Source organism: Hylobates moloch, unplaced genomic scaffold (assembly GCF_009828535.3).
Source record: "Hylobates moloch isolate HMO894 unplaced genomic scaffold, HMol_V3 SCAFFOLD_4, whole genome shotgun sequence".
NCBI classification, from domain to species: Eukaryota; Metazoa; Chordata; class Mammalia; order Primates; family Hylobatidae; genus Hylobates; species Hylobates moloch.
The window spans coordinates 101,473,775-101,500,216 of NW_026652279.1; the positions used below are offsets into that span (position 1 = coordinate 101,473,775).

The window sequence follows — 26,442 nt, forward strand, 5'->3', positions numbered from 1 at the left end:
ATTGTGGAATTTTAAACACATAAAATGTATGACAACAAAAGTGCAAAAGATGCAGTGGGAGGGAAGTGGAAGTTTGGTGTTGTAATATTGTAAGGATATTAAGTTATCCATGAAATATATAATATTGATTGGAGGTAGATTGTAAACCTTCCCACAACCATTGAAACAAACAAAGTTATTTATCATACCAATAGATAAGAACAAATAGAATTTTTAAAAAGTAATTGTATCAAAAGAAGGTGAAAAAGGAGGGTAAAAGAACAAATGAGACAAGTATGAAACAAGTAGCAGGAAGATAGACTTAACTGCAGCCTAATAAGTAACTGTACTAAATGTGAAAGTACTACACATTCGAAAAGACGAAAATTGTTAGACTGGATGAAGAAGCTTGGTACAACTATCTGCTATCTATAAAAAAGTCCATTTTAAATATAAAGGTGGAGATAGTTTAAAAGGATGACAAAAGATATACCATGTAAGCACTAATCATAAAGCTGGAGTAGCTATATTACTATAAGAAAAATTAGATTACAGACAGATAATAATACCAGAGATAAAGAGCGACATTTTATAATATAATAGGATTAATACATGAAGAAAATATAGTAGTATATATGTTCATTTAATAGCAGAGCTGCAAATAACATGAAATATAAGCTTGCAGAATTGATGAGGAATAGCTGTATCAAGAAATACAGTTAGATATTTCTACATACTCCTCTCAGTAATTGATACAAAAAAATAGGAAATTAACACGATGCTTCATAGTTGAACAGTACTACCAATCTTTACCTAGTAGAAATATTTAAAATACTACACACAAACTATAGAAAATACACATTCTTTTTAAGTACGGATAAAACATTCATGAAACTAATGTAAGAATGAGCAAAAAAGGAAATAAGAAATCCTAAGTAGATGAACATAAGAAAAACTAGATGTTTCTAGTTCTAGAAAGTTCATAGCAAGAACTAGAAAAGTCATAGCAAGTTTTTCTTTATAAATTCCACGCTAAATCAGTTTTTACAATGAATGTGGATAACTTAAGTTACCCTATTTTAACATACAAGAGTGTCAGTTTAGATTTAAAAAAAAAAACAACACAGTTCACCTATATGCCCTTTACAAGAGACCATTTACAACAAAGTGGCATACAAAGAAAGAAGGAGTTGCAATATTAACAGGCAAAATTGAATTCAGGGTGTAAGTCAATAAAAGGTCAAAGGGGAATGTTTTATATTGATAAAAGTCATGCTTAAGTAGGTCTTAGATAAAAAGCCTGCAAGATATAAAAAATCATTTAAAAAAATCAAACATTCCATTGCATCAAGAGAGGAAACACCATAGCCAAAGCATACAAAGAAAAATCTTACTTGAATTTACTACATAAACCAGTTAGAGAAGAGTACCATGACACTATGTTGGAATATTGAAAATCTACAGCAAACATAATACTTGATGAAACATTAGAAACCTTTTCATTAAAGTTCAAAACAAGATATGCATACTTACTGTCACATCTGTTTACCTTGGAGCTTCTACCCATTGTAATGAATTGAGTCATAAATATTGAAAAGAATTAATAAAACTTATTAATTTTAAATGTCTGTACCAAAAACAAAAAAGGCAAACAATTAACAAACTAATAGAACTAAAATAGAGTTGTTACTTGGCCAGATTCAAAATTAACATACAAAAATTAGTACCTTTTCTGTATACCAGCAATATCTAATTATAACAACGAAAAGTAAAAGACTTTATTGTAATAGTCACAGGATTCTTTCCTAGGAATAAATTTGATAATATACATGGAAAATTATATAATGAAACTTATAAAAGTTTATTGACAATTCTAAAAGATCTGACTAAATAGACATACTCTCTTCATAGACTGAAAAATTCACTAGTGTAACAGGTTAATCTGTAAATAACTCCAACTTTAATCAAAATTCTCATGGAATCATTTCATTGAATATTTATCTAAGAAGTATATGAGAGAGGACTCATACTTCTGAACATCTCCACAATTAGCACTCTGGCCCAAGGTGGCATCATCTGTGCCTGGTTTATCACATTAACCTCTGAACTTTTCCATTTTCACACTTGCCCTCTCCACCACCATCCACCCAAGCCCGCAGCCTGAACTGAACACTGAGAGTGATCCTTTAATAGATTACTTAGTTCAATTCCTTCGATCAATTTAAAAGAGGATATTGTTTAGAAAGATTAAATAATTGTATCAAGGTCAAAAAATTTGTAAGAAGTAGAGCCATGATTTGAATCCAACATTTCTGATTCTAGACCCTATTCTCTTCAACACTAGACTATACTGTATTTTATTAGCTCTTTCTGTGTTGAGGTTATTTTATTATTTTTAAAGAATGCTCATAGACGTCTGGCATATATGATAATAGATGACACTTATGTGAAATATGTAGCTTGGCCTCATAAAAAATATGCTTTAATTTCATTTATAGACAGATAGCTGACCTAGGATGAAAAATTGTCTTGATCCATTGTGACATTTCTTATATTTATATGGTGATGAAGAAAAATCAAAATTTTAACTAATCTGTTATTCATAAGAATATTATCGTCTTTTCTTCTTGGGCTTTTAGGCTTAACGCCTTTTTTTCTCCTGTGGCACATTTGATTGCACTCTTAACTGTGGTGCTAAAATAAAACTCAATTTTAGTGATCACAGAACCTGATGTTGAAATAATCTATTTCTGGAAATGCTGGGTTTATGGTAATGATGAAAGTTGTATCATGTTGTTATGGAAACCAAAATCCTAAAGTACAGATTAATGACAAGCTCACTGATTTTTGGAAGTAAGCAGTTCATTTCTTATCTCAGTTCAGTTTTAAATAATTATTTAGAATACGGTAAATTTCTTTGAACATATTTTAAAATGAGAATAATATCTCCATTTAGTTATATATCTAGAGAGCCTCTTCTCCTCCAAAGGATCGCAGCTCTTCGCCAGCAACGGAACAAAGCTGGATAGAGAATGACTTTGACAAGCTGACAGAAGTAGGCTTCAGAAAGTCGATAATAACAAACTTCTCTGAGCTAAAGGAGGATGTTCAAACCCATTGCAAGGAAGCTAAAAACCTTGAAAAAAGATTAGATGAATGGCTAACTAGAATAAACAGTGTAGAGAAGACCTTAAATGACCTGATGGAGCTGAAAACCACGGCATGAGAACTATGTGATGCATGCACAAGCTTCAATAGTCAATTTGATCAAGTGGAAGAAAGGGTATCAGTGATTGAATATCAAATTAATGAAATAAAGCAAGAAGAGAAGTTTAGAGAAAAAGGGGTAAAAAGAAAGCCTCCAAGAAATATGGGACTATGTGAAAAGACCAAATCTACGTTTGATTGGTGTACCTGAAAGTGACAGGGAGAATTGAACCAAGTTGGAAAACGCTCTTCAGGATGTTATCCAGGAGAACTTCCCCAACCTAGCAAGGCAGGCCAACATTCAAATTCAGGAAATGCAAAGAACACCACCAAGATACTCCTTGAGAAAAGCAACCCCAAGACATATAATTGTCAGATTCACCAAGGTTGAAATGAAGGAAAAAATGTTAAGAGCAGCCAGAGAGAAAGGTCAGGTTACCCACAAAGGGAAGCCCATCAGACTAACAGCATATCTCTCAGCAGAAACTCTACAAGCCAGAAGAGAGTGGGGCCAATATTCAACATTCTTAAAGAAAAGAATTTTCAACCTCGAATTTCATATCCAGACAAACTAAGCTTCATAAGTGAAGGAGAAATAAAATCCTTTACAGACAAGCAAATGCTGAGAGATTTTGTTACTACCAGGCCTGCCTTATAAGAGCTCCTGAAGGAAGCACTAAACATGGAAAGGAACAACTGGTACCAGCCACTGCAAAAACATACCAAATTGTAAAGACCATTGATGCTGAGAAGAAACCACATCAACTAATGGGCAAAATAACCAGCTAACATCATAATGACAGGATCAAATTCAAACATAACAATATTAACCTTAAATGTAAATGGGCTAAATGCCCCAATTAAAAGACACAGACTGGTAAATTGAATAAAGAGTCAAGACACATCAGTGTGCTGTATTCAGGAGACCCATCTCACATGCAGAGACACACATAGGCTCAAAATAAAGGGATGGAGGAAGATCTACCAAACAAATGGAAAACAAAAAAAGGCAGGGATTGCAATCCTAGTCTCTCATAAAACAGACTTTAAACCAACAAAGATCAAAAGAGACAAAGAAGGCCATTACATAATGGTAAAGTGATCAATTCAACAAGAAGAGCTAACTATCCTAAATATATATGCAGCCAATACAGGAGCACCCAGATTCATAAAGCAAGTCCTTAGAGACCTACAAAGAGACTTAGACTCCCACACAATAGTAATGGGAGATTTTAACACCGCACTGTCAACATTAGACAGATCAATGAGACAGAAAGTTAACAAGGATATCCAGGACTTGAACTCAGCTCTGCAGCAAGCAGACCTAATAGACATCTACAGAACTCTCCACCCCAAATCAACAGAATATACATTCTTCTCAGCACCACATCACACTTATTCCAAAATTGACCACATAGTTGGAAGTAAAGCACTCCTCAGCAAATAGAACAGAAATCACAACAAACTGTCTCTCAGACCACAGTGCAATCAAACTAGAACTCAGGATTAAGAAACTCACTCAAAACGCACAACTACATGGAAACTGAACAACCTGCTCCTGAATGACTACTGGGTACATAACGAAATGAAGGCAGAAATAAAGATGTTCTTTGAAACTAATGAGAACAAAGACACAACATACCAGAATCTCTGGGACACATTTAAAGCAGTGTGTGAGGGAAATTTATAGCACTAAATGCCCAAAAGAGAAAGCAGGAAAGATCTAAAATCGACACCTTAACATCACAATTAAAAGAACTAGAGAAGCAAGAGCAAACAAATTGAAAAGCTAGCAGAAGGCAAGAAGTACCTAAGATCAGAGCAGAACTGAAGGAAATAGAGACACAAAAAACCCCTCAAAAAATCAATGAATCCAGCAGCTGGTTTTTTGAAAAGATCAACAAAATTGATAGACCGCTAGCAAGACTAATAAAGAAGAAAAGAGAGAAGAATCAAATAGATGCAATAAAAAATGATAAAGGGAATATCACCAGTGATCCCACAGAAATACAAACTACCATCAGAGAATACTATAAACACCTCTATGCAAACAATCTAGAAAACCTAGAAGAAATGGATAAATTCCTCGACACATAAACCCTCCGGAGACTAAACCAAGAAGGAGTTGAATCTCTGAATAGACCAATAACAGACTCTGAAATCAAGGCAATAATTAATAGCCTACCAACCAAAAAAAAGTCCAGGATCAGATGGATTCACAGCTGAATTCTACCAGAGGTACAAAGAGGAGCTGGTACCATCCTTTCTGAAACTATTCCAATCAATAGAAAAAGAAGGAATCCTCCCTAACTCGTTTTATAAGGCCAGCATCATCCTGATACCAAAGCCTGGCAGAGACACAACAAAAAAAGAGAATTTTAGACCAATATCCCTGATGAATATCGATGCGAAAATCCTCAATAAAATACTGGCAAACCGAATCCAGCAGCACATCAAAAAGCTTACCCACCAAGATGAAGTTGGCTTCATCCCTGGGATGCAAGGCTGGTTCAACCTACGCAAATCAATAAACATAACCTATCACATAGGCAGAACCAATGACAAAAACCATATGATTATCTCAATAGATGCAGAAAGGGCCTTTGACAAAATTCAACAGCCCTTCATGCTAAAAACTCTCAATAAACTAGGTATTGATGGAACGTATCTTAAAATAATAAGAGTTATTTATGACAAACCCACAGCCAATATCATACTGAACGGGCAAAAACTGGAAGCATTCCCTTTGAAAACTGGTGCAAGAGAGTGATGCCGTCTCTCACCACTCCTATTCAACATAGTGTTGGAAGTTCTGGCCAGGGCAATCAGGCAAGAGAAAGAAATAAAGGATATTCAGTTAGGAAAAGAGGAAGTCAAATCGTCCCTGTTTGCAGATGACATGATTGTATATTTAGAAAACCCCATTGTCTCAGCCCAAAATCTCCTTACGCTAACAAGCAACTTCAGCAAAGTCTCAGGATACAAAATCAATGTGCAAAAATCACAAGCATTCCTATACACCAATAACAGACAAACAGAGAGCCAAATCATGAGTGAACTCCCATTCACAATTGCTACAAAGAGAATAAAATAACCTAGGAATCCAACTTACAAGGGATATGAAGGACCTCTTCAAGGAGAACTACAAACCACTGCTCAACAAAATAAAAGAGGACACAAACAAATGGAAGAACATTTCATGCTCATAGATAGGAAGAATCAATATTGTGAAAACGGCCATACTGCCCAAGATAATTTGGAGATTCAATGCCATCCCCATCAAGGTAACAATGACTTTCTTCACAGAATTGGAAAAAACTACTTTAAAGTTCATATGGAACCACAAAAGAGCCCACATTGCCAAGACAATCCTAAGCCAAAAGAGCAAAGCTGGAGGCATCACGCTACCTGACTTCAAACTATATATACTACAAGACTACAGTAACCAAAACATCATGGTACTGGTACCAAAACAGAGATATAGACCAATGGAACAGAACAGAGTCCTCAGAAATAACACCACACATCTACAACCATCTGATCTTTGACAAACCTGACAAGGGGTAAGGATTCCCTATTTAATAAATGGTACTGGGAAAACTGGCTAGCCAAATGTAGAAAGCTGAAACTGGATCCCTTCCTTACACCTTATACAAAAATTAATTCAAGATGGATTAAAGACTTATATGGTAGACCTAAAACCATAAAAACTCTAGAAGAAAACCTAGGCAGTACTATTCAGGGCATAGGCATGGGCAAGGACTTCATGACGAAAACACCAAAAGCAATGGCAACAAAAGCCAAAGTAGGAAAATGGGATCTAATTAAACTAAAGAGCTTCTGCACAGCAAAAGAAACTACCATCAGAGTGAACAGGCAAACTACAGAATGGGAAAAAATTTTTGCAATCTATCCATCTGACAAAGGGCTAATATGCAGAATCTTCAAAGAACTTAAATTTATAAGAAAAAAAACCATCAAAAAGTGGGCAAAGGATATGAACAGACACTTCTCAAAAGAAGACATTTATGCAGCCAACAGACACATGAAAAAATGCTCATCATCACTCACTGGTCGTCAGAGAAATGCAAATCAAAACCACAATGAGATACTATCTCACGCCAGTTAGAATAGTGATCATTAAGAAGTCAGGAAACAACGGATGCTTGAGAGGATGTGGAGAAATAGGAATGCTTTTACACTGTTGGTGGGAGTGTAAACTATTTCAAGCATTGTGGAAGACAGTGTGGCAAGTCCTCAAGGATCTAGAACTAGTTTTTTGACCTAGTGATCCCATTACTGGGTATATACCCAAAGAATTATAAATCATGCTACTGTAAAGATACATGCACACGTATGTTTATTGAGGCACTATTCACAATAACAAAGACTTGGAACCAACCCAAATGTCCATCAATGATAGACTGGATTAAGAAAATGGGGCACATATACACAATAGAATACTATGCAGCCATAAAAAAGGATGAGTTCGTGTCCTTTGTAGGGACATGGATACAGCTGGAAACCATCATTCTAAGCACACTATCCCAATGACAGAAAACCAAACACCGCATGGTCTCACTCATAGGTGGGAATTGAACAATGAGAATACTTGAACACAGGGCGGGGAACATCACACCCCGGGGCCTGTCATGGGATGGGGGGTAGCGGAGGGATAGCATTAGGAGAAATACCTAATGTAAATGATGAGTAAATGGGGTGCAGCAAACCAACATGGCACGTGTATACCTATGTAACAAACCTGCATGTTGTGCACATGTACCCTAGAACTTAAAGTATAATTAAAAAAATAAATAAAGTTACTTCCCCCTTTCAACTGGTCTTTTTGCATATCTTTTGGTGTTGTGAAAAGCAAGAGGACAGAAACAGTCCTGAAAGTACTCCCTGTCAGCTATGGGCTAGGCTGTGATTGATCAAAATAGTAAGTAAGTAAAATCAAGTGCATGCCCATGCTAGAACCAGTATTCAGCATGCACTGCTAACAACAACAACAACAACAAAAAATTCACTGTTTTCTCTGCCTGTACATAGGGTGTTTAGTTGATAAGGACATTCCCAACTTTCAGAAGCATACGACTGAACTGAGATGATTTGTTGGTCATTTTGGATTTAGTCATAGAATCCTTGAAACTTTGGACATTGATTATTTGTTACTATAATGATTCATTATTGTTTGAGACTGTGTATTTCATATGTGATATTAGTAATTAGTGAATAATTTGGGCTAAGACTGGGCAGGCTGGCAGAGTATAGATAGATAGATCAGTTGATTGATAGATACTTAATATGCTTTTTAAGATAAAGGATGAATTTACATAGTAATTATTACTGTAAATAAAAATATAGTAAACTGGCAAGAGAATAAAATGGTTTTAGCACTATAGAAACATTCATTTATATACAAATAACTGATATGCTTTTACAAATCATATTTTGGGAAACAGTTCTCTAAAATAATGTATGTGTATGTATATGTGATGTATTTATTCATGTAGGTAGTTCTTTTAAAACAATAACTCATTAAAATACTCTTACCTCTCAGTGGAATAATATAGCTTAAAAGCTCAAAGTACCTTATAAAGATTAACTAGTTCAATATTTGGTTTATAGTGGAGAAAGAAGTCTTGGAGAGGTTAAATTACTTGTTCAAGGCAACAATAAGTGGCAGAGCTTCAATTAGAATGTAAGCCTTCTAACAGTAATTTACTCCTCTATACCATTTTATCTCTACTGTACCATATAGAACTGATTAGAAAATACTTAATAAAAGTGAGTGTAGGAAACTGTTGCTTTGGTAGTGATAAATGACCTCATATTTGTTCAGAAATGTGGAATCACACTGTCAGCCAGAGTTCGTGGTCTTTATAATTTTTTTGACTCAGACTCACTTTAGAGAGTCTCCCTTTTCATTTTATTTCTATCCTGTTGGCTTTAGCAGGCAGTTAGCAGGCCAGGAGGAGCAGTTCCTTGTTCTTTGCTTTTTTTCCTTCCTCCTTCCTTCATGTAATACATGAAGATTTCTTTTTATCCACCGGCTTTGCTTTCTTCATCCTCTCCACCTTATGCATATTCTTTTTTTAACCCCCTTCCATATCTCGGTGGCTTTTTAAGCTGAGGAGCAGATTGAAGACATATTATACCATCTAACACCAAAATTTAAAATGAATTTTGAACACTTGTTTAGTTTTAACTGGCTTGATTTTATTTAATTATCTGTGTTTATGTGGTACTGCTTTATTTTATCTACTGCAAACTTACAATGGATTTTCAGCTGTATTGTTACAGACATTTGTGAGCTAATTTATATAGCTTAGAAACGTGTCAAGTTACAACTAAATTTCAGCAAATTTTAAATTTTTTATGACTGTTACTTGAAAATGAAATTTAAATTTCACTACTTCAGAAGTTTCAACAATACTACATTTACAAGTTACTCTGAACTTTTAAAAATCATATTCAATATTTATAATTGTACATTATTCTTATTTTATACTTTTTATGAGAAGGAATAGCCTTATTTTTGCGTACTCCTTATATACGATCAAATATATGCTGTATTGAGATTGAGTATAGACTTGAGTATGAGGCATGAGTAATGAATGCTTTACACACTTCTCAGAAATCTATGTTATTGCGCTTAGAAAAGAACTAAGAACACTATTTCTAAAATCCAGTATCTGACTTGTTGCAAAAGTGGATATCAAATGTATATCTAACAAAGTTTTAAAATACTAGTTTCTAGTAGTTTTTAATGAAAAATAATTTTTGCATTATTTCGTTACATTCATTGTCAAGCAAATTTAATTACAGGAAAGATCACCAATCAATAGATCAACAGATATCTCCAGGCTGGGCACAATGGCTCATGCCTGTAATCCCAGCACTTTGGGAGTCCAAAGTGGGCGGATCACCTGAGGTCAGGATTTTGAGACCAGCCTGATCAACATGATGAAACCCCGTCTCTACTAAAAATACAAAAATTAGGCAGGCATGGTGGTGCATGCCTGTAATCCCAGCTACTCGGGAGGCTGAGGCAGGAGAATCACTTGAACCGGGGAGGCAGAGGTTGCAGTGAGCCAAGATCATGCCACTGCACTCCAGCCTGGGTGACAAAGTGAGACTGTCTCAAAAAAAAAAAAAAAAAAAAAAAAAAAAAATCTCCAAGCCTCATTTAGTTAAGCAGTTTTCTAAACCAGTTTCTACCATCATCCCTTTCCTTTCAGCAGAAAGGTAGTACAACCAGTAAGCACCAGTCTACTCTGCTCAGAAAATTTACTCAGCATGTCTTTCTTCTACTCACTGTCATTTTGCAAGCTTTAGCAATTTTTGGAAAATGTCAAGTTACTCCAACTCACCAAGAGTTTGGACCCCATTAGAACAGTGTACAGATGTTCCAAGATCTTAAGTGGACTTCTTTCCTTATTCCATCCAACTATTTTCTTTTCTAGACCACAGATGCATATATTTCCACAGATAGTCTTAGAAATGTATTATTCTATCCATTATTATCTAAAAAAAAACATAATTCCTAGAAAAAGAATGTGTTCTGTTGATGGTGACTTCATGACATTGACCTGTGTGACAACTCAACACAATATTACTATTACTGCTATAACTATTACGTTAATCTAGCTAGTCACAATCATGTACTCCTGACTATGTGAAGAAACAGTTTTCCTGAAATAGCCACTGATTCAGCATTTATGGAAAACAGTGGTGGCTCAAGAGCCCAGAAAAGGACTCTGTAAATAAGGAAAAAGTTATTTTTCTCCATCAAGCATTCAGTGAACATGTATTTATTGAGCATCCATCATATTCAAAACATACTGGGTTTTAAGGGACATGTGAACATAAACAGTGTCAAGTTAGTTGAAATTTTGTAGGACAGGTAAGACATGAACAACATGTATTTCTGTAATTCTAAACAATTTTTAAAGTACATTTTGGAAATTGGGTTATATTCCTGTCATATCCATTTGATGCAGAACTAACCCCTTCCTAATACAAAGCTTTTGGGATCTGGACATCAAGAAAATGTAGAAGCTTTATTGTAAGTTAGGAGTGGTAAAAGCTTAATGAAAGGAACAGAAAAAGTGCCATGGACATTCCACAAAGGAAGTAATTATTTCTAGCTCTAAAGATCAGACAAGACTTCATGGATAAGAGAGAACATTTTTGCTGAACATTAAGAGCATTTAAAAGTGGTGAAAGAGGCATTCTAGGAAAATGAAGTAGGAGCAAAGGAACTGAGATCAGCAAACCAGAGCCCAGAGGACAGTCAAGGGTTGCACTGGAATTAGAGTAGTGATAGGGAAAGCGTTAGATAATTTTTGAATGGTAGAAGGAATTTGGGCTTCTCTGAAACCAAAAGAGGCCATTGAAGCTCTTTGAAAGCCCCAGGTAAGAGAGAGATGTGATAGAAAGTATGCCTCAGCAAGATTAATCTAACAACAGTGCCCAGGATGGATTGAATATTGAAGAGACTGAAAGAGGGAAGAATAGATAGGAGTTTGTGTGTACTCCAGGCAAGAGGTCATTTTAGAACCTGAGCTGAAGTGATACAACATTGTTATGCCATTAACAGAAGTAGGAAACTACAAGAAAAGGAGGTTTGGAAGCAAAGCTTTAAACACACATTTTTATTTTAGTTTTTGTAAAAATCAGAAAATTAGTACCATGAGTACCATTAGTACCATCTTCTCATGGTGATGCATGAATAGTATGAGTAGCTGGGGATGACAGGAAGTTAATGTCATGGAACTATGCGGAGAGTTGTTGCACATTTAATGAACCAATACTGTTTTTTCTAGCTGGATAATTTTGTAAACATTTGCAGGACTCATTCTTTATGTGCTTTTGTAGAAATGTCTATTTGTGAGAAAGCTGTGATTTGCTGCAAGCAAGTGTCACATTTTAGCTTGGGGTGATATAGAGAGATGAAGAGAAAGCTAGGAGATGTGGTTGTTAGTGTAAAAGCTATAGGTGAAAGAGCAGTTTAAGTTTTCTGAGAGATAAAAGTGTTGATAAGTTGGAACAATTGTAAGCATCTTTAATGTGTTACCACTTTTGCAAAGTCAATACACTGACACTGGGTCACAGTTTTTGTTTCTTATTTAACAGTCCTGTATATCAGGCACAAATATATAGCAGTCCAATATATATCAGGAACAAAACAAAGTCCATGCCCTCTGCAACCTATATAGTAATGGAGAAAGATTTAATAAATAATAAATACAAAATTATATTTTATCCCAAAATCAGGATTAACCGTGTAGCCATATAGTGATTCTTAAATAATGTATGTGTGATGATAATGAAAATGAAATGTATTGATTGAAGTGTCAAGCTGTCTTACAATTCTTAGTAAATATATTTTTTTCAAATGATGTGTTTACATTTTGTTTGCTTATCAATAGAGAGCAGATCGTAAAACAATCTACAGAATTAGTTTGCAGAGCCTATCGAGAAGTGTATGCGGCTGTGATGAATCCAATCAATGAATACAAAGATCCAGAGAACATTCTTCACCGATCTCCGCAGCAAGTGCAGACGCTTCTTTCCTGATTATCTTATTTCATTGTGTTAGCAAAATATGACCTGCCTAAAACACATAAGGTTATTTTTTATTCTTTGAATTTTTACTTTATAATTTGATAGTTACAGTTTTCTTTGTATCATAAGATTGTAAGTCCCGATAATTTTTTTTTTTTTTGGTCTCAGTAACAGGGAAGTAAGTAACATGTTGACCTGAGCTAGTATTGCTGTGTATCTATTCTAAATGAGATGATATATTTTTTTGCTAGCCGTCTCTCCAGCTCTGCAGTTTTCACTGTATTCAGGAAGCATAAAGTAGTATGAAAGGTTTGAAGAATTTTTTTTTACAAGACTAGTTCTAAATTAACAGCATATAAAAAATTTGTCAAAATTTAAGAATTAGTATAAGGATATGACCTAATAAATGTCTCCTTACCTAAAGATTCATTTGCTTTCTTATTAATATGAGTAGGCATACTTAGTTTTTTTGAACCTAGCCTATGTCTCTGTCCCCAAAATAGCTGCCCTTAAAGAGTTGTTAGAAGAGAGAAAAATAACAGTGAATTGTGCTCCTGGTGTATATGGCAGTGAATCTCCTTTCTGTTCTACTTTGGCATACTATATGTATTTGACTGTGTACATTTTTATGCAATTTTAAATATACACTCAGCAATAATTAGAAAAAAAGGGAAGAGAAAAGTGATTTAAACAGGGTAGATTCCACTCTGTGGGAGCCTTTGATGGAACTCAAGGTGGAGCTCAGCCTTTCCAATGAGCTGTAAGCATGTAGATAGCCTGAGCTGTGTCTAAGTCTGGTGTTTAAAGATGGGTATTTGTCATACAATATGGGTCCTAAATCCAACCAACTACACATTTTATCTGGTGTTCAAACCAAAGAAACAATGATCTACTCAAACATTGGAGAAAAAAACTGCCAGAGGAGGAGTTGCCAATTGGCAGTGTGTCTTATCTCCATGTTGTAACTGGACTCTGATTTTAGACCATTACCTATTAGGAAGATTCAAAATGACTGTATTTTTAAAGGAATAAATCCCAGTGTGCCTGATTTTACATTCTTGTCAGCAAAAAAAACTTAATTTCTAGTAAATCTATAAAAACAGGTAAGTCCCTAAATTACAAATGAGAAAATTGAAGCACAAGGAAAAAAATAACTAGTTTGAAATATTTTGAAAAGTAATAACATAAAACTAGTATTTGTAGAAGATTGTGTGTTGTATATAACCAATTAGTATTTATAGAATATGACCTATTTATCTGAAGTTTGTAATTGTTTATACCTAATACAATTCTTTTTGGAGTAAGAATGATTATATAATCATTATCCATTTGGGTATAAATCTGTATTTTTAGTTTTTTCCCTTCGATTAGTATGTGTTATATATAAAAGACAAAAAATAAAGTATAAATCAAGAGCTTAAATTTTGTATGATTTATTTCTACAGTGAAAGAAGATTGATACCTTGCTATGAATGAATTCCTTTGTTTTATAGGGAAAAATTTATTGTGCTTTTTACCTGGTTTTTTCAAATAAAATATTAAAATATTTCTAGAGCAGCAATTATTGCAGCTGTCCTGTAGATATATATCCTATTGATGTGTTTTTAGAAAATGCACTAATGGAAAAGGAAATACAACATAGGGAAAAACTGAGGTAATCAGTGAAAGACTCACAGGCAAAATGTGGTATATATGATCTTGAGTGCTAAGGCAAAATAAAACATTGTAAGTAATAATCCATTAATATAACACCTAAATTTGCTATTACTCCATAGTTTGCATTTTGAACTATTTTCATTTGGCATACGTATAACCTAGAAAAGGCATGTCTGCTCTTCTTTCAGAAAGGAAAGGTGTTTGAATGGCAAAACCCTTATGGGGTTGAACTTTTCCATTTCTTTCTCTGTGCCTTCATTTGAGCAGGTGGATATTACCTGAGGAAAAAATGACACAAATGGACTAATTGACTTTACTCGAAATTCATGATTACAGTGTTCAAATGGGCACTGCTGTAGTTGGAATGTTTATGTTTCCCCAAATTCATGTTGAAATCCTCACCCCTCAGGGGATGGTATTAGGAGGTGGGTCCTTTGAGAGGTGATTAGGTTGTCAGGATGAAGTCCTCATTAATGGAATTAGTACCCTTACTCAAGAGGCTCAAGAGATCCCTGTCCCTTCTACCATGTGACGTTACAGTGAGAAGACAGCCATCAATGAGGAAGCGGGCCCTTACTAGACACATCTTTTGGTGCCTTGATTTTGGGCTTTGCAGCCTCCAGAACTGGGAGAAATAAATGTCTGTTGTTTTTATAAGCCACCTAGTTTATGGTATTTTGGTATAGCAGTCTAAATGAACTAAGACAGACATTCAATATTGCTTTGTAATTCTACTCTTAACTTTCCATGTTTCCAGAGGACTTTTTCACCCACATTCTCAGTTAATATCCTTCATAATTCACCAAGAATAGAAACTATTAGATTAATCTTCCTCATTTTCCTATTCTCAAACATCACACCCATCTCCTCTCCTTCCTCGTTTTGCACTTGAGATGTTATCTCTCTTTCTATGACAGGATATTCCCTCCCTTATGCTCTGGCTCGCATCTCTCGTCTTCTTATTAGATCCTTCTCTCTCTGGGTTATCCCTTTATTTTGCTTCAGCAACAACTGGCCTCTCTGTAGGATTATTCTCAATGTCATACATAATGTTGTAATGTTCATAATATTTTTAAAAACTCTCTACTCAGATCCTAACACCATTTCTCTACTTCCTTTCCTGGTTTAGACATGCTGTCGTCTACTTCCTTATTTCTCATCTGTCTTTAAAGTATCCCAATATAGTTTCAGTCTCTCACCACTACAACGAAACTAACCTGATAAGCTTTTCATCAGTGCTATATGTTGTCAGATCTAGCAGATTCTTCTGTATCTCTGTTTGTTGAACTCTCAGTTTTACTCTACACATTTCTGTTTGAAATTCTATCCTTTCCAGTCTTCCATGGCACCGCCTTCTCCTAATTTTCCTCCCATTTCATTAGCACAACCCCTTTTGACCTTCTTCCCTGGCTCTTTTGCCTCTATATGATTTCTAAAAGTTGGCATACTGTAGGGCTTGATCCTGGATACTTTTTTTTTTAATCCTTCCTTTAGGGATTTGTTACTTCAACCTATTCTATCCAGAATAATGTTAGCTTAAATGTCTTTAGATATATCCATATGATGGAGTACAGCAGTGAGAAAATGAATGGTTTTCAAGTACATAATGTTGAGAAAGAAATCAGAATAATATAATACTCATTTTATAGAACGTTTAATAAAGTATAAAAAATATACATAGATATACATGTGGTAAAGGTGTAAGGAAAATATAGGAAATGATTAGTACAATTTAAGATTATGGAGAGGGAAACACAGGATGTGTTGAAGTTACTGATAATGCTTTGTTCTTATGCTAGGTTGTTAGTACTGTTAAATATTCTTTAAAATTTTTCATATATGTTACATAAACTTTTGTTCATAAATTTTACAATTTTAAAAAATAGTTTAGAAATGTGCTTGGCATAGGGCCTGGGCTAAAATTAGAACTCAATATATGAGAGCTATTTTTTTCATTAGTCTTGTTATTAAACGCATTTCTTAAGTACCTACTAGGTAGTAGGCTTTGTGATAAGCGTTTAAAAATATAACCGAATTATGTGTTTCCCATTGAGGAATTCCCTTTCTTGAACAGAGATAGTTACATGTATTGTAAACAAACATCATGAAATTTGGTAGAGTGCTTGTGCATGTTGGCAAGAAGAAAAAATGAACTAATATCATCCTTTATAATTCAGCCGGATGTCCTTGGTATAAGAGGTTGAGAGCACAGAAAACAAAGTTTCAAATCACAACTGTACATTGTTCAGTCTGAGATTATCATAATGATTGGGTTCTATTAACTATTTAGTTAAGATGTAAAATTATGTAATAGTGTGGTAAGAGCAAAAATGGCGGATTAAGGAATTTTAAAATTTTGTCCCTTCATAAAGGTAGCAATAAAACTGGCCTTCAAAAAATGATCAAAGTCAACTTTTTCAGGACTCTAGAAACAAATCAGAAAATCACAGTAACCTGAGTTACTTAAAAAAATTTTTTAAAAAAAAGCCAGATGTTAGTAATAACAGCAAGCATTTTGGTGCTTTAACTTATGCTATTTCCATACTTTGCTCCCTAGTTCAGCAGTAGTCTTGAAAAGAACATGCCATATTCATGGTATGGGAAAGAGCAGAATGGACGTTATTTGCAGATTGTCCTTATTTCATCTGTCTGATAGCTCCCAGGAAAACCCATTTAAAAAACCGGCCTTTATCTTGCCTGTTATGGAACTCACCCTCTACTGGGGTGGGGGTGGGGAATTTATTTAAAATATTTACCTGTTATTGCCACATCAAGCAATGGGTAAGAGTTGGAGCAAACAATAAACTAACCAGAAAGCTTCGGAAGAAAGATTGGGAATGAGATATTCATAAGGACTTTGAAAAACTCTTACGTATTTCTGGGAATCTAGAAGGCTCTGTGCACGTTTAGGACTGTGTGCATGTTCACGAACGAACAGAGAGACCCTAATCTCTCACCTCCGCCTGATGTTGAGGACCTGAGCAAGCAGGGAATGAAGGCAGAAGCAAAGTTAGAAGCTGCCTAGCTGAGTGTCCAAGACATGTCCCAACAGACGCACAGAGTCCTTCAGCAAAGACTGAGCAATTTTTTGGTTTTAGGCATTCAAGGAACTCTTCATCTAATTTTATTAGCTGACAATTAAGCTAATGAATCAGACACATAAGTGGTCACACATGACAAAGAATATAGATTTTACAGAATGAGTTCATGAAAGTCACTAAAATATAATCACAGCTATAAAAGTCAGCAACAACAAATGGGGTGGGGCAAGAGAATCAGATTTCCAACAGATAGCCCAGATATTGAACTTACTAGACAAAGATTTTAACTATTTTAAATATGCTCAAGGATTTAAGGAAGCCAAGTCTGAAGAACTAAAGTATGAGAAGAGTGTCTCACCAAATACAGAATATGATAAAGAGATACAATTACAAAAAGGAAGTTTTTAATAAATTTATAATTTTAAAAGTTATAATTTAAAGTTATACTTTACAAAAATTATGAAAAACTTATTTGGACATGAGAATTAGTACACAAAATAAACAATACATTATAGGGGATAAAAGCAATTTTGAGCAGGCAGAAGAAGAAACTCAGAAAACTTGAAGTTGGGTCAACTGAGATGTTCCAGTTTGAGGAAAAGGAAGAAAAAAAAAATGAATGAAAGAAAATAGCCTCAGAGGCCTGTGGAGCACCATCAACAATATACAGACAATAGGAGTCTCAGAGAAAAAGAGAAAGAGTCTGAAAGAATATTTGAAGAAATATTGTCAGGATACTAGAAATTTGGTGTAAAACATTACACATCCAAGAAGTTCACTGAGCTCCAAGTCAGATGAACTAAAAATATGTACACTGGGACACGTCACAATCAAACTGTTATAAGCCAAATGCTAAGAGGGAATCTTGAAAACACCAAGAGAGAGGTAATTCATCATGTACAAGTGATCCGCCATAAGATTAATACGTAATTTCTCATCAGAAACTGTAGAAACCAAAAGGCATTAGCTGGTATATTCAAAGAGCTCTGGGTGGGGCGGGGGGCAGCAGTGGTGGGGGAACATATCTGTATCTGGCAAAACTGTGAAAACATAGGAGAAATTAAGACATTCTCAGATGAACAAAAACTGAGAATTCATTGTTGGCCAACCTGCCCTAAGTGATTGCTCAGCGGAGTACTTGGAGCTGAAATGAAAGGACGCTAGACAAAAAAAATCAACAAAAGACTTAAAGAATAACAAGAAAATCGAACACTCAGTAACTATTCTAAATCAGCTAGATCCAATAGACATCAGTGGAACAATCCACCCAACAACAACAGAATACACATTCCTCTCAAATACACAGGGAACACTCTCCAAGATAGACCATATGTTAGGCCACAATACACGTCTCAATAAATTTTAAAATGTTGAAATTATACTAAGTATGTTTTCAACCACAATGACGTTGTAAATTAATAACAAAAGGAAATTTTTTAAATATACTAATGTGGAAATTAAACAAGATGCTCTTAACCCAGTGGACCAAGGAAGAAATCACAAAGGAAACTAGAAAATACTCTGAGATGAAAGTTTGTAATGAAACACCATATCAAATCTTACGAGATGCAGCAAAAATAGTTCTGAGAGAAATTTATAGCCTATCTTAAAGAAAAAGAAATAAATTAATCAATAACCTTAAGAAACATAAAAGAAGAGCAAACTAAACCTAATGCAAGAGAAAAGGAAATAATAAAGATTATAAGAGACAAAATAGAGACTAGAAAAATTATATAGAAGATTAATAAAACCAAAAGTTAATTATTTGAAAGGATAGAAACATTAACTAATCTTTAGCTGACTGAACAATAAAAAAAGAAGACTCAAATTACTAAGGTATGAAACGGGACATTACTGAACTTACAGAAATAAGGATAACAGAATTCTATTAATAATTATATGCAAACAAGTGAAAGTGGACAAATGAAAAACACAAAGTACCAAAATCAACTCAAGAATAAATATAAAATCTGAATAGACCTATGGCAACAAGATGGAGTCAGTAATCAAAAAACTCCCAACAAGAACAAAGCCCACTGAACTGCTTCCCTGGTGAATTCACTGGTGGTTTCACATCCATGTATAAGTGGACCCACACAGTTCAAACCCGTATTGCTCAAGGATCGGCTGTGTATCCAAAATAAACTCTTGCAATTCAACAATACAAAGACAACCAAGGGCTGGCACAGTGGCTCACGCCTGTAATCCCAGCACATTGGGAGGCTGAGGCAGGCGGATCATGAGGTCAAGAGATCGAGACCACATATACACCATGGAATACTATGCAGCCATAAAAAATGATGAGTTCATGTCCTTTGTAGGGACATGGATGAAATCGGAAAACATCATTCTCAGTAAACTATCGCAAGGACAAAAAACCAAACACCGCATGTTCTCACTCATAGGTGGGAATTGAACAATGAGAACTCATGGACACAGGAAGGGGAACATCACACTCCGGGGACTGTTGTGGGGTTGGGGGAGGGGGGAGGGACAGCATTAGGGGATATACCTAATGCTAAATGATGAGTTAATGGGTGCAGGAAATCAACATGGCACATGGATACATATGTAACAAACCTGCACATTGTGCACATGTACCCTAAAACCTAAAGTATAATAATAAAAAAAAAAGATATAGGTATTACAGGGAAAACATATTACTTATAAGCATGACCTGAATCTATTCAGCATTTATACTTATTGGCTGTGTTTTATTGAGCAAGTCATTTAACCATTGGACATTTAAAACTGAGCTTCTATTTGTAAAATATAGAATATAAATGTGGAAATCTGTGCATAAAAATGAGAATATGCTTAAAATTTAGCTACTGTAAATATGGCAGTGAATATGATATTGATAATGAAGATGATGATGAGGGTGCATGTTACCCTGAACTAGTGAAATTTGAGAAAAATATGTTAGAAATAAAGCACATACAATTGTTCCTGCTAGCACAAATGAAATGCATGGAATATCTATATAGTGTATTCAGTCATAGATTTGGAAATGAGAATACATTAAAATATCTTGGAAAGCAAAAAAAAAAAAAAAAAAAAAAAGAGATCGAGACCATCCTGTCCAACATGGTGAAACCCTGTCTCTACTAAAAATACAAAAATTAGCCAGGTGTGGTGGTGGGCACTTGTAGTCCCAGCTACTCGGGAGGCTGAGGCAGGAGAATCACTTGAACCCGGGAGGTGGAGGTTTTGGTGAGTCGAGATTGTGCCACTGCACTTCAGCCTGGCGACAGAGTGAGATGCCTTCTCAAAAAATAAAAATAAAAAATAAGACGAGCTGGACGCGGTGGCTCATGCCTGTGATCCCAGCACTAGGTGAGAAGATTGCTGGAGGCCAGGAATTCAAGAGCAGCCTGAGAAACATAGCAAGACCCCATCTCTACAAAATAATAATAATAATAATTTTGGGGCATCAAGTTCTTCCTTGAAAAACAAAAGACAACTAAATTTTAAAGTGTGCGAAGTATTTGAATAGGTAAAGAAGATACAAAGATAGTTAACCCTAACCCTAACATGAAAAAATGATCAACATCATTAGTCATTAGGGAAATGCAAGTCAGAATCACAATGAGATTCTACTTTGCACATACTAAGGTGGCTATAATGTTAGTAATTTTAGAAGCTGGTATGATGTGGAGAAATTGGAACTCCCATATGTTGCTGGTGGGGATATAAAGTGGTACAGCTGATGTGGAAAACAGTTTAACAACTTCTCAAAAGAGTTATGATATGACCTAGCAATTCTATGCCTAGGCTTTTACCCAAGATAATTGAAAATTTATGTCTACCAAGACTTTTACATGAATATTCGTGGCAGCATTTATAATAACTGAAAATTAGAAACAACTGAAATATCCATCAGCTAATGAATGGATAAACAAAATGTGATATATCCATACAATGAAATATTATTCATTTATAAAAAGGAATGGACTACTGAAACATGCTACAACATGGATGAATCTTGAAAACATTATTCTAATTAGAAGCCAAGCACAAAAGGCTATGTATCATTTGATTCGATTTTAATGAAATCTCCAGAATAGGCAAATCCACAGAGACATATAAGTAGATTAGCAGTTTCCAGGGGACAGGGAAAGGAACTATCAGGAAGAGACAGCTAACAGGTACTTTTTGGAGTGATAGAAACACCCTGGAATTACACAGTGATGATGATTGCACAGCATTGAATATACTAAAAGCCGCTGGATTGTGCTCTTTTTAAAATGGTAAATTTTATGTTATATGAACTTTTTCGTAAATTGCAAATATAGCTGAATTGGGGAAATTGTTGATAAGGCCACAAGTATTAATATGTTATACTTGCTTGCTTTGAGGGTATGTAGCATCTTTTGGCAAAGTGTTACATTATTGTGAATTTAACGGTGAAAGTTTAAGCCAGTCTAGGATTTCAAAGTTTATAACTTTACTACCAGGAAATTAATTTACTTAAATATGTTCTTTGTTTCCATCAATGTCAACATCTGAAATTCCACTGGAGAAGTATTAGCTTTGGCCTACTAAAAGCAAAATGACAAGAAGCAAGAATGCAAGCCAGCATCAAAAGTTGAGTCTCCTGTTTTGAGACTGCCCTGAGTCTTTCTGGGGGTATCATTTACATAAGTCTAATTTTCAGGATTAAGGCAAGAGCTGGCCACTGTCATGCTAGCTGGGCCTCCAGTGGAATGTAAAATGATAATGAAGACTGAACTGAGGTAGAAAAATGAATTTACCTTAGAAAGGACACCAAAGATTTGATTAGTATTCCACATAGTTGCCATACATATTTCATTGCAGACTAGGAATTTTTCTTGCTTTAAACTATTAGATTCTTTTACAGACAAAGATATAAGCAAGCCAAGCATTAAAAAGCCAAAAAGGTGCTGCTAAAAAAGAAAAGAAACCACAAAAACAGAAAGAACATCTCAATGTACCCTGCCTTTATTCTAAATCTTACAAAAAAGAAAATAATTTCTCCACTGAGCTGAGTATTAATAGGTTAATATAATGAATCATGTAATAACAAACCGTAATAGAATTTGCATTAACCAAAAAATGTGCAAACACACTACTATGATTTACCAAAAGACTCTCTGCAAGTAGTAAATCATTAGCTCTGGTGTTGCTCTTTGTAACCTCAGGTCTTTGGGGAATGGTGCAGAATTAGTATTGCTTCCTTCTTTCTGTGTGTGATAATGGTAGGGGAAGGCTAGTACCATCTCTGTCATACATCAAATTCCCATATGTGAATAAATTTATGTATTTTTACTGCACTCTTTTTATAGGTTTATTCATTCCTGCACCAACAACGAATGTCATTATTATAACTTTATAGAAAGTCTCAATATATGGCACAGTGCTTCATTTTCTTTTCTTCATCTAGAGTGCCTTAGCCATTCTTGGCTTTCTGCCGTTCCACAAATAGCAATGTAAATTTGTCAGTATAATAGAGAATCCACTTATATTTCTTCAACAGCTATTGGGAATATGGTTGGGATTACTTCAACTCTATGTATCAATTTGAGGAGAATTGATATCTTTGTAAGATTAATCCAAATCACAGCATGTCAAAATTTCCTTATTAGGGTAGTTTTAATGTCCTTCAAAAACACTGTAATTTTCTTCATATAGATCTAAGAAAACTTTGGTGTTTATTCCTAAGAAACTTACAGTTCTTGTTAAGAATGTAAATGATATCTAAAGTTACACTTAAACTTATTTGTTGCTGTATATAGAAATGGAATTGACTTCTGTGTACAGCAGTTGCAAACTGATATTCATATGCAGAAAGTGAAACTAGATGCCTAATGGATAAAAGACTTAAATGTAAGACCTCAAAGTATGAAACTACTAGAAGAAAACATATGGGAAACACTTCAGTACCCTGGCCTGGGTGAAGATTTTATGGAGAAAACCTCAAAAGCATAGGCAACAAAAGCAAAAATGGACAAATAGGATTATATCAAACTAAAAAGATTTAGCACAGTAAAAGAAATAATCAATAGAGTGAAGAGACAACCTTCAGAAGATATTTGCAAACTATTCATCTGGCAAGGGATTAATATTTAGAACATACAAGGACCTCAAACAATTGAGCAACAACAACAAAAATATCCAATTTTAAAAATGGGCAAAAGAGCCAAATAAACATCTCTGAAAACCAGACGCAAGTATCCAGCAGGTATATGAAAAAAAAAAAAATGCTGAACACCACTAATCATCAGGGAAATGCAAACCAATACCACAATGAGAGATTATCTCATTTTGGCTATTATCAAAAAGAGAAAAAATAACAAATGTTGACAAGAATGCACAGAAATGGGAATGCATATGCTGTTGTAAATTAGTCCAGCCACTATGGAAAACAGTGTAGAGATTCCTCTAAAAACTAAAAATAGAACTACCATATGATCCAGCAATCTCACTACTGGGTATATATCTAAAGGAAATTATGGATATGTTGAAGAGATATTTTATTTTTACTCCCATGTTTATTGCAGCACTATTCACAGTAGCCAAGATATGGAATCAACTTGTGTCCTTCAACAGATGAGTAGATAAAGAAAATGTGGCATATATACACAGTGGAATACTATTTAGCCATAAAAAATAACAAAATTATCTAATTTGTGCCAACATGGATAAGCTTGGAGGACATTGTATAATTAGTGAAATAAGCCAGGCATAGAAATATAAATACTGCATGTTCTCACTCAGGTGGAAGATAAAAACGTTGATTTCATAGAAGTAGAAAGTAGAATAGTTGATACTAGAGGCAAGGACATGTAAGGAGATGGAAGTGGGGATAGTCAGAGGTTGGTTAATGGACACAAAAGTACAGCTAAATAGTAGAAATAAGTTCTAGTGTTCTATAGCACTGAAGGGTGACTATAATGAACAACAATCTATTGTATATTTTCAAATAGCTAGAAGAGAAGATTTTGAATGTGTCTTACAGAAATGATAAACATTTGAGGTGATGGATATGCTGATTACCCTGTTAGATCATTACACATGGATACATGTATCAAAATATCACACTGTACCCCATAAATATGTACAATTAAAAAATAAGTGGAATTGATTTTATATGTTGATTATAATAGATCCAGGCACCTTCGTAATATTATTTTCAGTGATTTTTCTTTGAGTTTTCTCTACATAGATCTATTTGAGATAAAATAAGGGTTTCTTTTTTTTTCTTTGAAGCCTATGTACCCTTTATTTTATTTTTCTTTTCTTTTATGCTGGCTAGACCCTCCAGCAGAATGTTAACTAATAGCAATGATAATGGTTACTTTTCTTAATTCAGATTTCAGTATCTCACCATAAAGAATTATACTTGCTGTAATTTTTCAGCAGATAATCTTTATCAGAGAGGAAGTTATTTTGTATTCTTACATGCTGTTATTAATTATGAATGGATGTTGAATTTTATTAAATGACTTTCAGAATCTATTGAGATGATCATTTGGCTTTTCTCTTTTATTTGTTAATGTGATATATTTATAATTTTCCTGGCGTTAAATCACTCTTGCATTCCCAAAATAAGCCTAAGTTGATCATATTATTTTCCCTTTCTGTATAAATTCACTGGATTTAGTTTTGTATGTTTTTGTATATTTAGTAGCGACCTTGCTAAATTTACTTATTAATTGTAAACGTTATTTGTGTATTATTTTGTATTTTCTAAATTGACAAGCACACAATCTATAATTAGTGACAGTTTTCTTTCTACGTTTTTATCCGTTTCTTGCTGTGTGGCACTACATAATGTTTAACCATTTATAATGTTACAAAGTTGAATAGAAATGGTAATTGTGGTCACCCTTGTCGTTTTCCAAAATGTGGGGAAGGAGAGGAAGCTTTCAATTGTTTGTTAGGTATTTTGTAGATAAGCTTTATCAAATTAAGAAAGTTCCTTTCTGTTCCTGGTGTGTCATGATTGTTTTAAATAACAAGTATTGAATTTTATCAGTTTTTTTTTCTGTATCTATTTAGAGATCAATACAGAAAAATAATAGAGAATCCACTTATATTTCTTCAACAACTGTTGGGAATATGGTTGGGATTACTTTGACTCTATGTATCAATTTGGGGAGAATTGATATCTGTGCCTCCCCCCTTTTATTTACTTAATATGGAGAATTTCAAACATCAGCCTTGCATTTCTGAAATAAACCCAGTGGTCATAATGTACTATCCTTTTTATGTACCTTTTTATTTTATATGATAACACTGCATTTAGGATTTTTGCATCTTTGTTCATGAGAAAGATTGCCCTGTAATTTTCCTTTATTTAAAGGTCTTTGTCAGGTTTTGATAACGGGATAATACTGGCCTCATAAAACAAATTGGTACATATTCTCTCTTTCTGTTATCTGGAAGAATGTAAGATTGTTATTCTTTCTTAAATGTTTAGAAGAGTTTCAAGTAGAGCCAACTAAACCTGGAGATGCCTTTGTGGGAAGGTTTTTAATTAAAAATCCCATTTTCTAAATAGATGTAAAACTTTGGTTGTTCTATTTCTTCTTGTGTCAGTTTTGGTAAATTTTATTTTGCAAGGTATATGTCCATTTCGTCTAAACGTTTTTGTCATAATGTTCTATCATTTTACTTTTTTAAGGTCTGTAGACCTAATATTGGTAATTTGTGTTTTCTTTTTTTCCTTGGTTAGTCTTGGAAGAATTACGGATTTTATTTATCCTTTCAAAGAACCTATTTTTGACTTGGTTGATTTTTTTTATTGTATATTTGTTTTCTATTTCATTTATTTTTGATCTATATTTTTCCTTCGTTTTACTTTCTTGGTATTTTATTTTCTCCTCTTTTTCTTTTCTTGAAATGGAAGCTTATATTATTGATTTTCAGACCTTTTTCTGTTGTAATGTATTCATTTAAATGTATTTAATGTGTTCATCTGTGTTTCCATCTAAGCACAGGTTTAGCTATATCCATAAGCTTT

The 26,442-nt window shown here is 34.3% G+C and overlaps 1 protein-coding gene across 4 annotated transcripts in view; it reads left to right on the forward strand.

Annotated features, from left to right (window-relative positions):
• The window catches only part of COG6 (component of oligomeric golgi complex 6), a 138,961-nt gene that overhangs the window by 85,155 nt on the left and 27,364 nt on the right, over positions 1-26,442 (forward strand). For 3 of the 4 annotated variants that reach the window (XM_032150735.2, XM_032150734.2, XM_032150737.1), the window contains one exon: positions 12,624-14,307. The exons of the other annotated variant lie outside the window; for it this stretch is intronic. In XM_032150735.2, coding sequence (XP_032006626.2) covers positions 12,624-12,771 — 148 coding nt within the window. In that variant the 3' untranslated portion in view covers positions 12,772-14,307. Of the gene's footprint in view, positions 1-12,623; positions 14,308-26,442 lie in introns of those variants that run through there. 4 annotated transcript variants of the gene reach the window in all.